The 14,017-nt window shown below is 41.6% G+C and overlaps 1 protein-coding gene across 3 annotated transcripts in view; it reads right to left on the reverse strand.

The window, feature by feature from the left end:
* The window catches only part of cltcl1 (clathrin, heavy chain-like 1), a 146,149-nt gene that overhangs the window by 64,489 nt on the left and 67,643 nt on the right, over nt 1-14,017 (reverse strand). For all 3 annotated transcript variants that reach the window (XR_012099692.1, XM_073051872.1, XM_073051871.1), the window contains exons 14-16: nt 11,043-11,206; nt 4,003-4,128; nt 2,538-2,680 (exon numbers count right to left, since the gene is read on the reverse strand). Coding sequence is in view for 2 of the 3 variants with exons in the window: in XM_073051872.1 (XP_072907973.1) it covers nt 2,538-2,680; nt 4,003-4,128; nt 11,043-11,206 (433 nt within the window). In the remaining variant the exon portion in view is untranslated. The remainder of the gene's footprint in view (nt 1-2,537; nt 2,681-4,002; nt 4,129-11,042; nt 11,207-14,017) is intronic.

The raw sequence follows: 14,017 nt of genomic DNA on the forward strand, positions 1-14,017 counted from the left end.
TTTCGCATCTTTCCAAAATCTGCCTCTCAATCTGCTCCTCAGTATCTCTTGCTGCTACCAGGGGGCCTATAGAATACCCCCAGTAGAGTAACTTCTCCCTTCCTGTTTCTAACTTCCACCCATACTGATTCAAATAGGATCCTGTTACAGTACCCACCCTTTCTGGAGCTGTAATAGTATCCCTGACCAGTAATGCCACCCCTCCTCCCCTTTTCCCCCCTCTCTATCCCTTTTAAAGCACTGAAATCCAGGAATATTGAGAATCCATTCCTGCCCTGGTGCCAGCCAAGTCTCTGTAATGGACACTACGTCATAAGTCCAAGCATGTATCCAAGCTCTCAGTTCACCACGTTGGTTCCTGATGCTTCTTGCATTGAAGTACATGCACTTTAGCCCTTCTACCTTAACACCCTTTATTCTATTTCTCTTTCCTCAAAGACTCTTTATATGCTAGATCTGGCTTTACTCCATGCACTTCTTTCACTGCTCTATCGCTCCGGGTCCCATCCCCCTTGCAAATTAGTTTGAACCCTCCCGAACCATACTAGCAAACCTACCTATTTGCTCCTATATCTTATGGTTCCTTTAAAATAGAGATGAGGAGGAATTTCTTTATCCTGCTGGTGGTAATGTGTGAAATTCATGGCCAGAATGCTGTAAAGGCCAAGTCATTGGGCATATTTAAGGCAAAGTTGATAGATTCTGATTAATCAGGGCGTCATAGATAGATAGATAGATACTTTATTCATCCCCATGGGGAAATTCAACTTTTTTTCCAATGTCCCATACACTTGTTGTAGCAAAACTAATTACATACAATACTTAACTCAGTAAAAAATATGATATGCATCTAAATCACTATCTCAAAAAGCATTAATAATAGCTTTTAAAAAGTTCTTAAGTCCTGGCGGTAGAATTGTAAAGCCTAATGGCATTGGGGAGTATTGACCTCTTCATCCTGTCTGAGGAGCATTGCATCGATAGTAACCTGTCGCTGAAACTGCTTCTCTGTCTCATATGAGCTGTGGTTCAGTGTGTAGCTCTTTGACTCTCAGTGACAGACGAGTTCCACTCAGAACTGAGGTACCAGTTGCCCTGCTGCAGAGGAGGTGCTGCAGTCTTTTAGAATTCAAGGAAATGTTATAAACAGTGAAGAACTCCGGCTTAAGATTGCACTGGTGAACCTCAGAGACTTCTAACTGGTAGCTAACAAAACAAGGACGGTAGCTGAATACTTCGTTAACCACACTTAATACGACAATCATCACAAATAATACCCTGTAACTTCCCTTTGGACTTAGAGGCAACTTGATATGGCAAAACTGAGGCAAGGCAAGGCGGCAGGCCCATCACTGAGAGTGCGACAGAGAGTGAAAGGTCGAACACAGGCTGAATTGAAGCCGTGGGGTCCAGGCCCCAGAGGGTATCAATGCAGCTGGACAGTGTTTGGATGGAGATTTACAAGTCGTATCGAGGTGGCAAAGTCCGGCATTTCCGAGAGGCAGAACACGTTTGGATGGAAATTTAAGCACGGGGCCAGATTTGAAAAGGTCAGGTGTTGAGGTACGGGTTGATTAAAGTCACTGCTCTACGACACTTACTTGGCTGTACTGTTTGCATGATGTTTTTCCATTGCATATTGGGTGTACGATGATCTTTTTATGGGTTAATTTATTCTTTTTTATAGGCATGATGTGGCTTTTTATTGCACATTGGGTGTTAAACAGTCTTTTTCGGTTTCTTTGTTTCGTGGCTGCCTTGAGACAAATCTCAAGATTGTATAATGTATATACATACTTTGATAATAAACGTACTTTAAACTTTGGGTGCTGGTTTGAATATGTAACCCATGACCACCCAAATGCTTCAGTTCAGGAAATAAAAGTACGATGGTATTTGATTAAATTACGAACCCAGAAATACAGACCTGCCTTGAATTCCTTCAATATTAGTAACTTCGGTATTCCCAACTTTTACTAATACGGACAAACCCTACAGCAATTGCTTCTTCGACACAACGTAAACACTCAAAATGCGAATTGATATACTTGAAAAACTGCTTCTTCCGTCTACTATGCTTTCCCAACCCCTCCTGGCTTTTACTGAGGTTCAGGATGCAGAGTAACTTATCGCGTGGTCATCGAAACTCAAGTGAAATGTGTCATTCTCGTTAACACCCAAGGGTGTGCTGGGGGCAGCCCACAAGTGCCAGACATTCCAGCACCAAAGTACGCACACAATACTCAACAGAACACGAGCAACGAAATAGCAGTAAATCAAGCCCGATTCTTCACTCCCACCCATATACATTCCTCTACTGTCTTCACCCTCCAGTAGACTGGCAGACATTGGGCCTTTGATTTCCTGCAGCTAACTCGAGATTTGTAAATTGCATCTCTTTGAGGACAGGAGAGAAGACAAACCCGCCAGTCCTACAGGTGACCGAAGTAGCATGGCCACATTCAGAGCAACTTTCATCCCTCAGGCCCAAAGGAAGCAAGTGTCTGATTGGAAATCGTACTGTTACAATTACTGACCTGTTCCTTTTCTCCACTTCACCCACAAGTTCATCAGTTGAAAACTGACCACGTACAACAGTGATGAGGTTTTTTATAACTTCTTCAGAGCAATCAACGTCGAGTAGTCCTCCTACCACCACTGGAAGCCTGCTTGGATTCACCTGCACACACAATGAGGGTGGGTGGGGGGGGGGGGGGGGGTTAATGCATTAATACATTTGCCGCAAAAACCTGAAGTGACTCAACAACTGTTGTTCTCACCTGTGAATTTGCTTGGACTAACATTCTTGCTCTTAAACACACAGGACTATTTATTAAACACTTTAGTATTGCAACACAAGTTTACCAAGGTCAAACAAATTGAAATGTTAGTCAAGTGGTTTGAGGTTCATAAACTGACACTACAAAGATTCCAGATTTCAAGAAACAATTCAAATACTTGCATTACATAATCAAAGAATCTTCTCAGTATTATCCATATTTTTAAAAATCATCTGCATATTGTCTCGTATTGCACATTGGCTGTTTGTCGGTCTGTAATGTATTTTTTTACCGTAAATTCTGTTGTATTTATTTTTCTGTAAATGTCCACAAGAAAATGAATCTCAAGGCAATATATATGGTGACATATACATTCTCTGATCATCCAAGAGGAGCACAACCTTCTCCTAGGGTTTGGAGGCTTGCATGCCTCAATGACCCAGAAAGCTATGCTGGCTAGTCAGGGCCTTGTGCTTTGGCTCTTGGGATGGTGACTCATGCCCAACAGGCCAAAAGGCAGAGGTCCAACTAAGAGTCATCTCCAAGTCCTCCAGGTTCAGGGGTTCAGCTCAGGGCCAACAACACTGACTGGTCAAAAAAATTGTTACAAAAACGACAATGAAGAATCCTTGCAACACAAAATGCTGGAGGATCTTAACAGACCAGGCAGCATATATGGAAAGAAGAAAAGAACCCTTTATCTGTGTGTGACGGTATTCCAGAGTTTTCACCCGTGACTTGCTAGACTGGCAGTAGTGAAAACCAGAACGAAGCTACTAGCACAATGAAGGAAGTGCTGAACACTGCCCAGATTGAGAGGCAGAAATTAGAACACCGATCCACACCTGGAGCACAACAGAGAAAGATGGCCAAAGACAGACAGAGATGGAGGACCTTCATTGCTGCCTTAAATGCCAGCAGCATAACAGGCAGCAACTAACATAATTTGATAATAAATTTACTTTGAAACTTTGAAAGCCTTGAAGGTTTCATGATGCAAGGTGCTTGTGCTAAGTATTTGAAAATTAATTAAGCTGCAGACATCCTTGGATCTTCTCTCTTCCCCAAATGACCCAACAGACTTTCTTCACAGCTGTGCAATATACATTTTCAAAGGGCAACCCATTGCTCTCAAAGTAATTTATCTTAATGCATACAGTGTAGAATGTGACTATCAAAACAGCAGCTGCCCCAGATGGTTCGGTTTAATCGCTGCACTTACCTTCTGAACATAAATCTCAATATATTTCTGCAGGTTGTTGCGATATAGGTACAGAACAAGGTCGTGCACGAAGTCAAATCGGTCACATACAATGATCAACGGAAGCTGATCGGTTAACTTGGCTTCCTGGAAACAAAATAAAATTATTACTCGACTCAACAATACCAAAAGTTAAATTGAATTGATGGGATTTGTGTAGCCACCATATAGCTGAAGGAGGGTCAGGAGAGCAAAAGTAAATTTAACTAAACAAAATGCTGGAACACTCAAGTCAGGCAGCACCATGGAAGAGTTAATGTTTCAGACTAAGACAGACATGAGACCTACAGTACTATGCATAGGACTTAGCGAGGGTGCCTAAGATTTTGCATTACTGTATTTGGCAACATGTAGCGGAGAGTGAGTTTGTAAATATGACGGAAGCAAAGAATTTTGGGATTAGCGAGGGTGTAGCACCATGGGAGTGATGTGGGACAGGTGGCAAAGGAGAAGTGCCAGGGATGGGGCAGGGGGTAGGTGGTGCGGGTCCAGACACGCCCAGCCCAGAAACACCAGGTAAGGTAATTTGATTTGAAACAACTGGTTTACTGATCATTACAGAATGCCGCTCTGGTGCTTCCCACTCCCTCTCCTCTCAGTAAAATACATTGCCACAGACGGCTGTGGAGGCTAAGTGAAAGTGAAGGCTGTATGAAAACTGGAGGTTGATAATAAGGGCGTCAAAAGTTAGAGGGTAAAGGCAGTATTACACTGTATTGCTGCTGCTGCAAAAAAAAAAATCATGATGTATGAGTGATAAACCTGATTCTGATATGGGTCTCTATTGTGAATTGAGAGTGGGAAAGGAACAGGGAGAGGGGAAATCACGGTTGGTAAAAGGGGAAGGGAGAGGAAAGCAGTTGTCTATAAAAAGATCTTTAAAACACCTGATGCCCTTTCTATACCAGTCTTGAAATGTTGAATCATGTAGAAGGCTGGAAGAGGTGATTATGTAGAATAGGACTTGAAAGAGAGAAGCCATAAAGACTATTTTCTGAACTGAACCCATATTCTCAGGGTGTGCCTGATAACAGGATTAGCAATTGGTTTAGGCGTAAGAAAAGGGAGTGCGGATCCAAGAATGAAGAAATAAGAGAAATTCTTAATAGAGTTCAGCTCCATTGCCACCCATATTGGGCAGTCAGATTGGCTATGGAAATGAGACCAAAAGATGAGATAGTGTAAGTTAGCTGCCCAGTAATATAAGCGGAAACTGGGCAGAGGCATGCCCCCAACACTTTTAGATTTTTGAAGATGGACTTTATTCAGTCAGGGACGCTTGCCCTTCCATACGTAGGATGATATGACTGAGTCTAGCGAGTCAAAGACTTTAGGAATGAAAATTGGTATAGATTGAAAAAGGTATAAGAATTTAGGAAGGATGTTCATTTTGAAAACATTAATTCGGCCCATCAGGGACATGTACAGGGGTGACCACTGTGCTAGGCTCTGTTTTGTATGATTTAACAAATTAGTGAAATTTTCTCCAAAAAGACGCTTATAATTCCTTGTTACTATGACGCCAAGCTAAATAAATTGGTTATTCACTACCTTAAAAAGGTTATGGAACTTGAATGCTGCCTTTTTGAGGTATCGCTCCTTGAAGATGTCATGTCAGCTAGTGTGTGTAATGCCCTAGTTAGCCATGTTTAGTTATGAAACAGGGGGTGCTGAGCTGCTGGAAGATACAAGTGATAGACAGGGGAAGGGCACCCTCTAGTAGACAGGTAAGGTCACAAAGGAATGGCTGAAGCTGGAAAAGCTGAAGATGAGATAAAGAGGTCTCCGGGATTCAGGAAAGCCCTAGCTATGCTGGCAGAGGATGTACCTGAGAAACAGTGTTATGTCCATACCCATGGTGAGATATGCTACTTCCATCTGCAAGTGCATTGAGTGTCCTGAAATCTCAAAATTCATTTGAATACTGTGTTATTAATAATGGTTTAATGAGTTCCAAAGTCATGAGGATATGACTATTTTTGGGTGGGGGGGGGGGGTGCAGGAGGAAGAATATAATGCGTCCTGGTTACAATACGCTGTAAGGATTTCATTTTAGCAGTTCTATAAAAACATTGTGTTGTGTTTAGAATGTTTGGTTTCAACTGAAAGATAAAGGGCTATGACATTCAAATTAGGAATGCTGTGTCTGCTAGTTCGAGAGAGCAGGGCAAAGAGAGATTAGTGGCGGATAGTGGGGTTCGCGCTCTTTTTTGGCGGGAACTACGGGAGAGGACGGGGGAAAGATGATGCTTTGAGGGGATGAATGGTTCCAAGGAGGAAGGGCCAATATTCCTGCAAGAACGCCCATTTGCTCGAGATGGATTTCAAGCCAAGTTCAGGATGTGATGTGTGTTTTCACACAGACCGAGGGTCCAGTGCGTGAGGAAAAGACAACTCCAGGATGAGCTCCAACTTTATATGCACATTGGACTAGGTTAACTGTAGTAGGCACTTTTACTTATTTTTCCTTTTCCCGAGTAACTGTTCAATTAAACTGAACTTCATAAATATACTTTTCTTTTAATTTTATGTGACGTACAACCTGTTATTTCTTGCCGACTGACAAATGCGTATGAGCAGTATTTACGCAGCATTTGTTCCAATTGAGGTTTCTTTAATTGGAAGACCACAACGTTCCTACTTGGTTGAACCCCAAATCATAACTACTCTAGATGTATATTATTTATGAAAGGTGGCTTTCTCATCGCTGAGTCCTGTGGCTACTAACAGGGCTGGCAATCAGCCAAGTTTCCATACGAGCCCGGTAAGTGGGGTTTCACCTGTAATTCAGCTCATTTCTGAAGGGATTTGCAAGTCACTTACCGTGAGCTCAAACTTAAACTACATGCTGGAATTAAGCTGACAAATCCATAACTAAATTCTTGAAAACCATTTGGCTGAATACTTTCCCACATACCTCAGTCTCAATGTTGCGGTCAGTAACCTGCCTAAGGTGTGTTTTAGTGAATCTGGTGGACAAAAAAAATTACCACTCAATACTCTACTTGGAGCAAGAGAGAGAGAAAACACTTTCAAGTGTGAAGGTTGTGCACACTGATTGTAGATGATACATAGACCCATAAGCTGTCGGTGCCTATTGTTAAATAGGACACATGCCCAAATTCTTCAGAGGGCAGCACCTGTTTAGGTGATTATTTTTCCTATCAAACTTGTTTTCCCTCAAAAATTACTTTCTGCATCATAGTGATCAGGGGAGTGGCTGGTCACAAGAGCATATAAATAGAACCCAACACTTATAGCAAATAACATGATTAAATGGGATGTCTATATCACTTTTTCTACTTTAGCTCAAATTACACATGTGAACCACACTAGCTACCCTCCTTATTGACTGTGGTAACAAAAGATAGCAATGAAGCATCTTGCCAGAAGTCTGGTCAATCTAAATTTGAATGCAATCAATTCATTCAAGCAATTGCCTAGAGTTCTGACTAAAACTTTGACAAGATTCAATAGATATGTGGTGGAGAGACTGACTACATCACAACCTGGTATGGAAACAGCAATGCCCTTGAACAGAAAAATCCTACAAAAAGTACTGGATATGGTCAAGTCCATCAAAGTTAAACCCTTCATGGAGGGTTGTCGTGCTCATCTGCACAGAGTACTGTCACAGGAAAGCAGCATGCACCATCTGCAGACCATAAGCCGAAGGAGCAGAACTGGGCCATCAAGTCTGCTTCGCCATTTCAACATGACTGACCCATTTCCCTCTCAACCCCATTCTCCTGCTTTCTCTCCATAACCTTTCACACCTTGACTTATCATGAACCTATCAACCTCAGCTTTAAATGCACCCCAATGTCCTGGCCTCCAGAGCTGCCTGTGGCAACAAATTTCACAGACTCACCACCCTTTGGTTAAAGAAGTGCTGCAGTTGGTAACCTGTCTAAAATGTGTTTTAATGTGAAATCAGGTGTTCTAAATGGACATAGAACATAGAAATTTACAGCACATTACAGACCCTTCAGCCCACAATGTTGTGCTGACCATGTAACCTACTTTAGACACTGTCTAAAATTCTGCTAGCACATAGCCCTCTATTTTTCTAAGTTCCATGTACCTATCTAAGATGCTCTTAAAAGACACTGTTGTATCTGCTTCCACCACAATCGCCTGCAGTACATTCACGCACCCACCACTCTGTGTGGAAAAACTTACCCTGACATCCCCTCGGTATCTATTTCGAAGCACCTTAAAACTGTGCCCCCTTGTGTTAGCCATTTCAGCCCTGGGAAAAAGTCTCTGCCTATCTACATCATCAATGCCCCTCATCACCTTATACACCTCTATTAGGCCATCTCTCATCCTCTGTTGCTCCTAGAAGAAAAGGCCAAGTACACTCAACCTATTGTCATAAGGTACACCCTCCAATCCATATCTGTTCTAAATACACATCCCTCTGTTTTGAAGCTGTCTCCTCTGGTAATAGACTCTCCCACCAAAGGAAACATCGACTCCATTCCACATCCACTTTATTTAGGCCTTTCAGCAGTTGATAAGTTTCAATGAGATCCTGACACATTCTTCGAAATTCTGGTGAGTACATCATGGACCCCTGCCACCCAGAACATGCTCTCTTCTTGCTGCTGCTGATCAGCGACAATCAGCTCCTTGGTCTTACTGACACTGACTGAGAGGTTGTTATGAAACCACTCAGCCAAATTTTCAGTCTCTCTCCTGAATGCTGATTCATCACCACCTTTGATGCGGCCCACAAAACGATGTCTTCAGCAAACTTGAATATGGCATTGGAGCTGTGCTCAGTCACACAATCATAGGTGTAAAGTGAGTAGAGCAGGGAGCTAAGCATACATCCCTGTGGTGCACCTGTGTTGGAGATCATGAAGGAGAAATTGTTGCTAATCCAAACTGACTGAGAAAACCCAGAATCCAATTGCACAAGGAGGTACTGAAGCCAAGGCCTTAAAGTTTATTGATTAGTTTTGACAGAATGATGGTATTGAATGCTGATTCTGTTTAACATCTAGTGCTTTAAATATTGACTATATTCATTAAGAACTGTAACTTCTGAATCAGTGGGTTCAATGTACTTCAAACAGGGAGACTGCTGCCTCAAGATTTTCATTGCATATATGTTTATGAAAAACTTGGTTTAAAAAAAAATATTGAGCCAGATGGTGCCAACGAACCATGGCAATGTTCTGCGGGCTGTGGACAATTCTTCTAGGTTATGATATTTTAGTGAACAGTTCAAATCTACCACTTTGAATGTGAAATGAACCATGCTGCTAAGCAAAAAGAAATAGACTTCTGGAGGAATTCAGTGGGTCAGGCAGTAATAGCCAGTCAACATTTTGGGTTTAGACTCTAAGGTGACCAACTTGTTTTTTTTTTAAAAAAACACAGGCAGCATTAAAGGAAAAGCTGCTCGGTGAATGATGTACAAACACAATTGTCTCCCTTTCTTCTCATTTCTAAATCGGACAGGAGGTGTAGGACTCTCAGGTCCCACAATGCCAGGTTCAGCAGCGGTTGTTGCTGAACAACTGCTGAGTTTACTCGCCTCAGCACTGAAGTGACTCACTTCCCAGGACTCTGCAGCTCATGTTTATTATTTACTTTGTTAAAATTTGCAGTTTATTCTCTTTTGCACAAGGAATGTTTGTCAGCCCCTGTTCTGTGTGGCTTTCCGTTGATTTTATTGCGTTTGTTTCGTAGATGCCTGCAAGAAGACGAATCTGAAGGTTGTATTTATTTATTGAGATACACAACAAACTAGGCCAATCGAGCTGCACTGCCCAGATACCCAATTTAATCCTAGTGTAATCATGGGACAACTTATGACCAATTAACCTCCCAACCAGTTCGCCTTTGTACTGTTGGAGGAAACTGGAGCACCCAGAGGAAACCCATGTATGTGTTTTATATACTTAAATAATAAATTTACTTTGAACTGTGTCCTCCAAGAGGGCTACAACTTGCCATTGGGTTTGGAGGTTCGTGTGTCTCAAAGAACCAGAAAGCTACGCTGGCTGTGATTTAGCTCTTGGGTCACCCATGCCAAACAGTTTAATTAAAGGGCAGCACCGTAGCATAAAGGATAGCACAACACTTTACAGTACAGGCAACCCTGGTTCAATTCCCACCACTATCTGTAAGGAACTTGCGCGTTTTCCCTATGACCGTGTGAGTTTTCTCCAGCTCCGGTTTCCTTTCAGTCCAAGGATGAACCAGTTGGTAGATTAATTGATCATTGTAAATTATTCCATGATTAAACTAGAATTAAATCGGGTGGGGGGGGGGGGGGTGGAGAGGAGGGATTGCTGGGCAGCTGAAAGGGCCTACACCACACTGTATCTCAATAGATAAATACTAAACCACATTTTTTGCCTAGTCCAGCTGGAGATTTACTCAAAATTTGAAGCATTTACCCAAAGAACTAATACAACATATGAGCACTTAAAAGAAAGCCCAGAACAGCTGTTTTATTCACTTCTGTTTGCAGAATGATGCAGTCACAAGGTCACCTTCCAGCAAAGTGAACAGAGTGAATGCTGAAAACATCTCAAATCCACCCTGTTGCAGGCACACATTGGTGAGCTACCCATACAATTCCATTCATTTCCCAAATCCTTTAACCTCAGTCACCCAAAGAGCTTCTATTTCATGAACTATGCACTGCTTACTTTGACAAATTCAGCAAAATTAATCTGTCCTGACATAAGCATCTGAGTAACCCTATATGAGCAGGTATATCAGGGTTAGGCTAACAATCAATGAACTGAATACTGAACAGATTGACCAGATGGAGGACTTTTCCCACAAGTTAGGCTGCACATCACCCCTAAAGATGTCGCCACCATATACAATACTCCTCAGGACCACACTGCAGAACTACTTAAACTGACAAAAAAAGCCAACAAATTTTCCCAAAAGGCAAAAAAACACAACCAATGCGCTTTTCAGATTTTTGACTACATGTAAAAATAGGAAGCGATATAAAATCTTGTAAATACCTTCAGGAAGTTTTTCACACGTTCTGAATCATAACAGTTGCTTTCGCGACATATACGTTCAACTTCCTTGATCTGCCCAGTTTTGCAGGCCGCCTGAATGTACTTAAAGTGGACATCAGGTTCTTGGCTGAAATTCACAATGGATCCAAGGAAGTAAAATAATCCTAAACGGGAAGACAGCATTTGTATGAATTACTATTTCATTTAATAAATTTAAAATATATTGAAGAAGGATTTTTGAGCTAATCTACAAAACATCAGCATCATGTCAAATCAAAAAGAAAAATACTAAAAACTTAATTTACTAAAATTTAAAAACCAAAATAGTGAGGCTGACAAAGTATTCATCGCCTTTGTAATTACTACACCAACTTTCCTCAGTGGCCTTAACAACTCACCCAACTTGTTGACGTAGAAAATTGGAGGATCACCTGTTTTCAATGAATTCATAAGAACAAATACCCTCTCTCCCTGCAATGTTCAACAGTATGGTAGATTTTCAACAGAACAAACCAAAATAAAAACATAAGAGCATTCAAGGCAAGTCAGGGAAATGATAATAGAGGAGAACAAATCTGGGGAAGGATTCAAGACCATCTCAAAGGCACTAACCAAACCTCATGGCTCAGTGCTGTCCACCGTGAAAAAGTGGAAAAAAATATGAAACCACAGCCACAGTGCTTAGGTCAAGCTGTCTCTTTAAACTCAGCTGCCGGAGAGGAATTATAAGAAAGGATATTGTGGTGCCAACAGTCACTTTGAGTGAGATGCAGAAGTCAGTGGCTGCAAATGCAGATGATGTTCATGGCTTCACCATCTCCAAGGGCTTGCACAAAAATTGGCAAGGAAGAAGCCTTGGCTAGACAAAAAAAAATGCATTTCCTTGCCCGTAAAGACTTTTCAAAGCGATACTGTAAAGATCTGGAAGAAGGTCTTATGGTTGGATGAATCTAAAGTAGAATTTTTTGGTCTCAACACTTAGCGGTATATGTGGCATAAATCTAATACATCGAACCCCATCCCTACTGCAAAGTATGATGGAGGTAGAATGATGCTATTGGGATGCTTTTCAGGAGCAGCAAATGGAAATTTGGTTAGGATTGATGGGAAGATGAATCCTGCTAAATACAGAGAGATTTTAGATAAAAACCTGATAGCCTTGCTCAGAAAGCTTAAAGTGGGGAAGAAGTTCATCCTTCACCAGGAGAATGATCTAAAGCACACTGCCAAAGCTACCATGGAGTGGCTTCAAATGAAGAAAATTAATGTCCTCGAGTGGCCCAGTCAGAGTCCTAACCTTGACCTGATCAAACATCTCTGGCAAGACTTCCAGATTGCTATCTACCCCTGCTCCTCAGCTAGCTGGGCTATATTTATTAGTTCAGCAATTGGGTTCAAGAATCAGGAAGTTATGTTGTAGCATTATAAAACCCTGGTTAGGTCACATCTGAAGCACTGTATTGAATTCTGGCCACCCCATTATTGGAAGGAGATCAATGCTGTGGAGAGGGTGCAGAAAAAATTCACCAGGAAGCTACCTGGATTAGAAGTCACCACAGATAAGAGTGAACAACTTGAGTTTTCTCCGGAGTGACAGAGGCCGAGGGAAGATATGCTAGATTCTAAGATTACGAAAGACACAGGTGGATGAGACAGTCAGGGCAAATCTATATGATGACAAAGAACTTGTAAAATCTGAAAGCGCTGAAGAATTGAATCTTGGTCATGCTTACATTTTAATTAAAACATTAATTTTAATGAATCAAATTACTGAAACTACTTTCTCAAACAGTATTGGCTATCAAGGTATTTTAAGATGCAAATGAAAACCAAGAATGAAAAAGCACAACTTGGAATAGACCAGTCTTGCATAAACAGCTGGCAGCAGAAAGATTCTCAGAATTGCTGACCACTAAAGAATGAACACAAGAAATTCTGCCGATGCTGGAAATCTTGAGCAATACACAAATTGCTGGAGGAACTCTACAAGTATTTTGCTGTTTGCCTTGCTGAGTTCCCCCAGTACTGTGTGCGTGTTGACCACTAATGCTTTTGTTGAAAGACAGAAGATTCAGACTTACATGCAGCTTGAAAAATAAAACCTAATTCAACTTCCGAAGGCTAGTGTTTCTCACATTGTATAAATGAATCAGAATCAGACTTAATACCACCAGCACGTTGTGAAATTTGTTGTCTGTACGACAGCAGTGCAATACAAAACATGATGATAGAGGGGGATAAAAAGCATAAATATATATCAAAAGTAGTGAGTTGGTGTTCATAGGTTCATTGTCCATTCAGAAATTGGATGGCAGAGGGAAGCAGCTGAATTGTTGAGTGGGCGCCATTAGGCTTCTGCATCTCCTTCCTGGTGGCAGCAATGAAGAAAAAGACATGATCTGTGTGATGGGTCATAAATGATGAATGCAATCTTTTTGAAGCATCACTCCTTGAGGATGTCCTGGATGCTGGGAAAGCCAGCTGACTAAGCTTACAACTCTCTGCAGCTTATTTCAATCTTGTGCCCCTCCATATCAGACAGTGATGTAGTCAGTTAGACTCCTCTCCACAGTACCCCTATAGAAAGTGTCTTTGGTGACATACTGTTACTTCCTCTATATGCCTCCACTTCCTGAGGAGACTGAGGTCCTTTGAGTATGGAGGCCCCTCCTTCACATATTCAAACAGTACAATCTTCTATTCTGTGGTGTGCTAAGACAATGGCATCAACACGGGTGATGCCAAAAGGCCCAATAAACTTATTAGAAAGGCTGGCTCTGCTTTAGGAGTCAAACTGGACACACTGGAGGCTGTGGAAGAATAAAGAACCCTTTGGAAAATCCTGGCAATTCTGGACAATGTTTCTCACACTCTGCATACCATCTTGGCTGAAGGAAGCACTTTTAGTAATAGATTAAGACAAATGCGCTGCTCCAAAGAGTGCTAAATGAGGTCATTCTTGCCCTCGGTCATTA

This window comes from Hemitrygon akajei, chromosome 7 (genome assembly GCF_048418815.1).
Source record: "Hemitrygon akajei chromosome 7, sHemAka1.3, whole genome shotgun sequence".
In the NCBI taxonomy this organism is placed as follows: Eukaryota; Metazoa; Chordata; class Chondrichthyes; order Myliobatiformes; family Dasyatidae; genus Hemitrygon; species Hemitrygon akajei.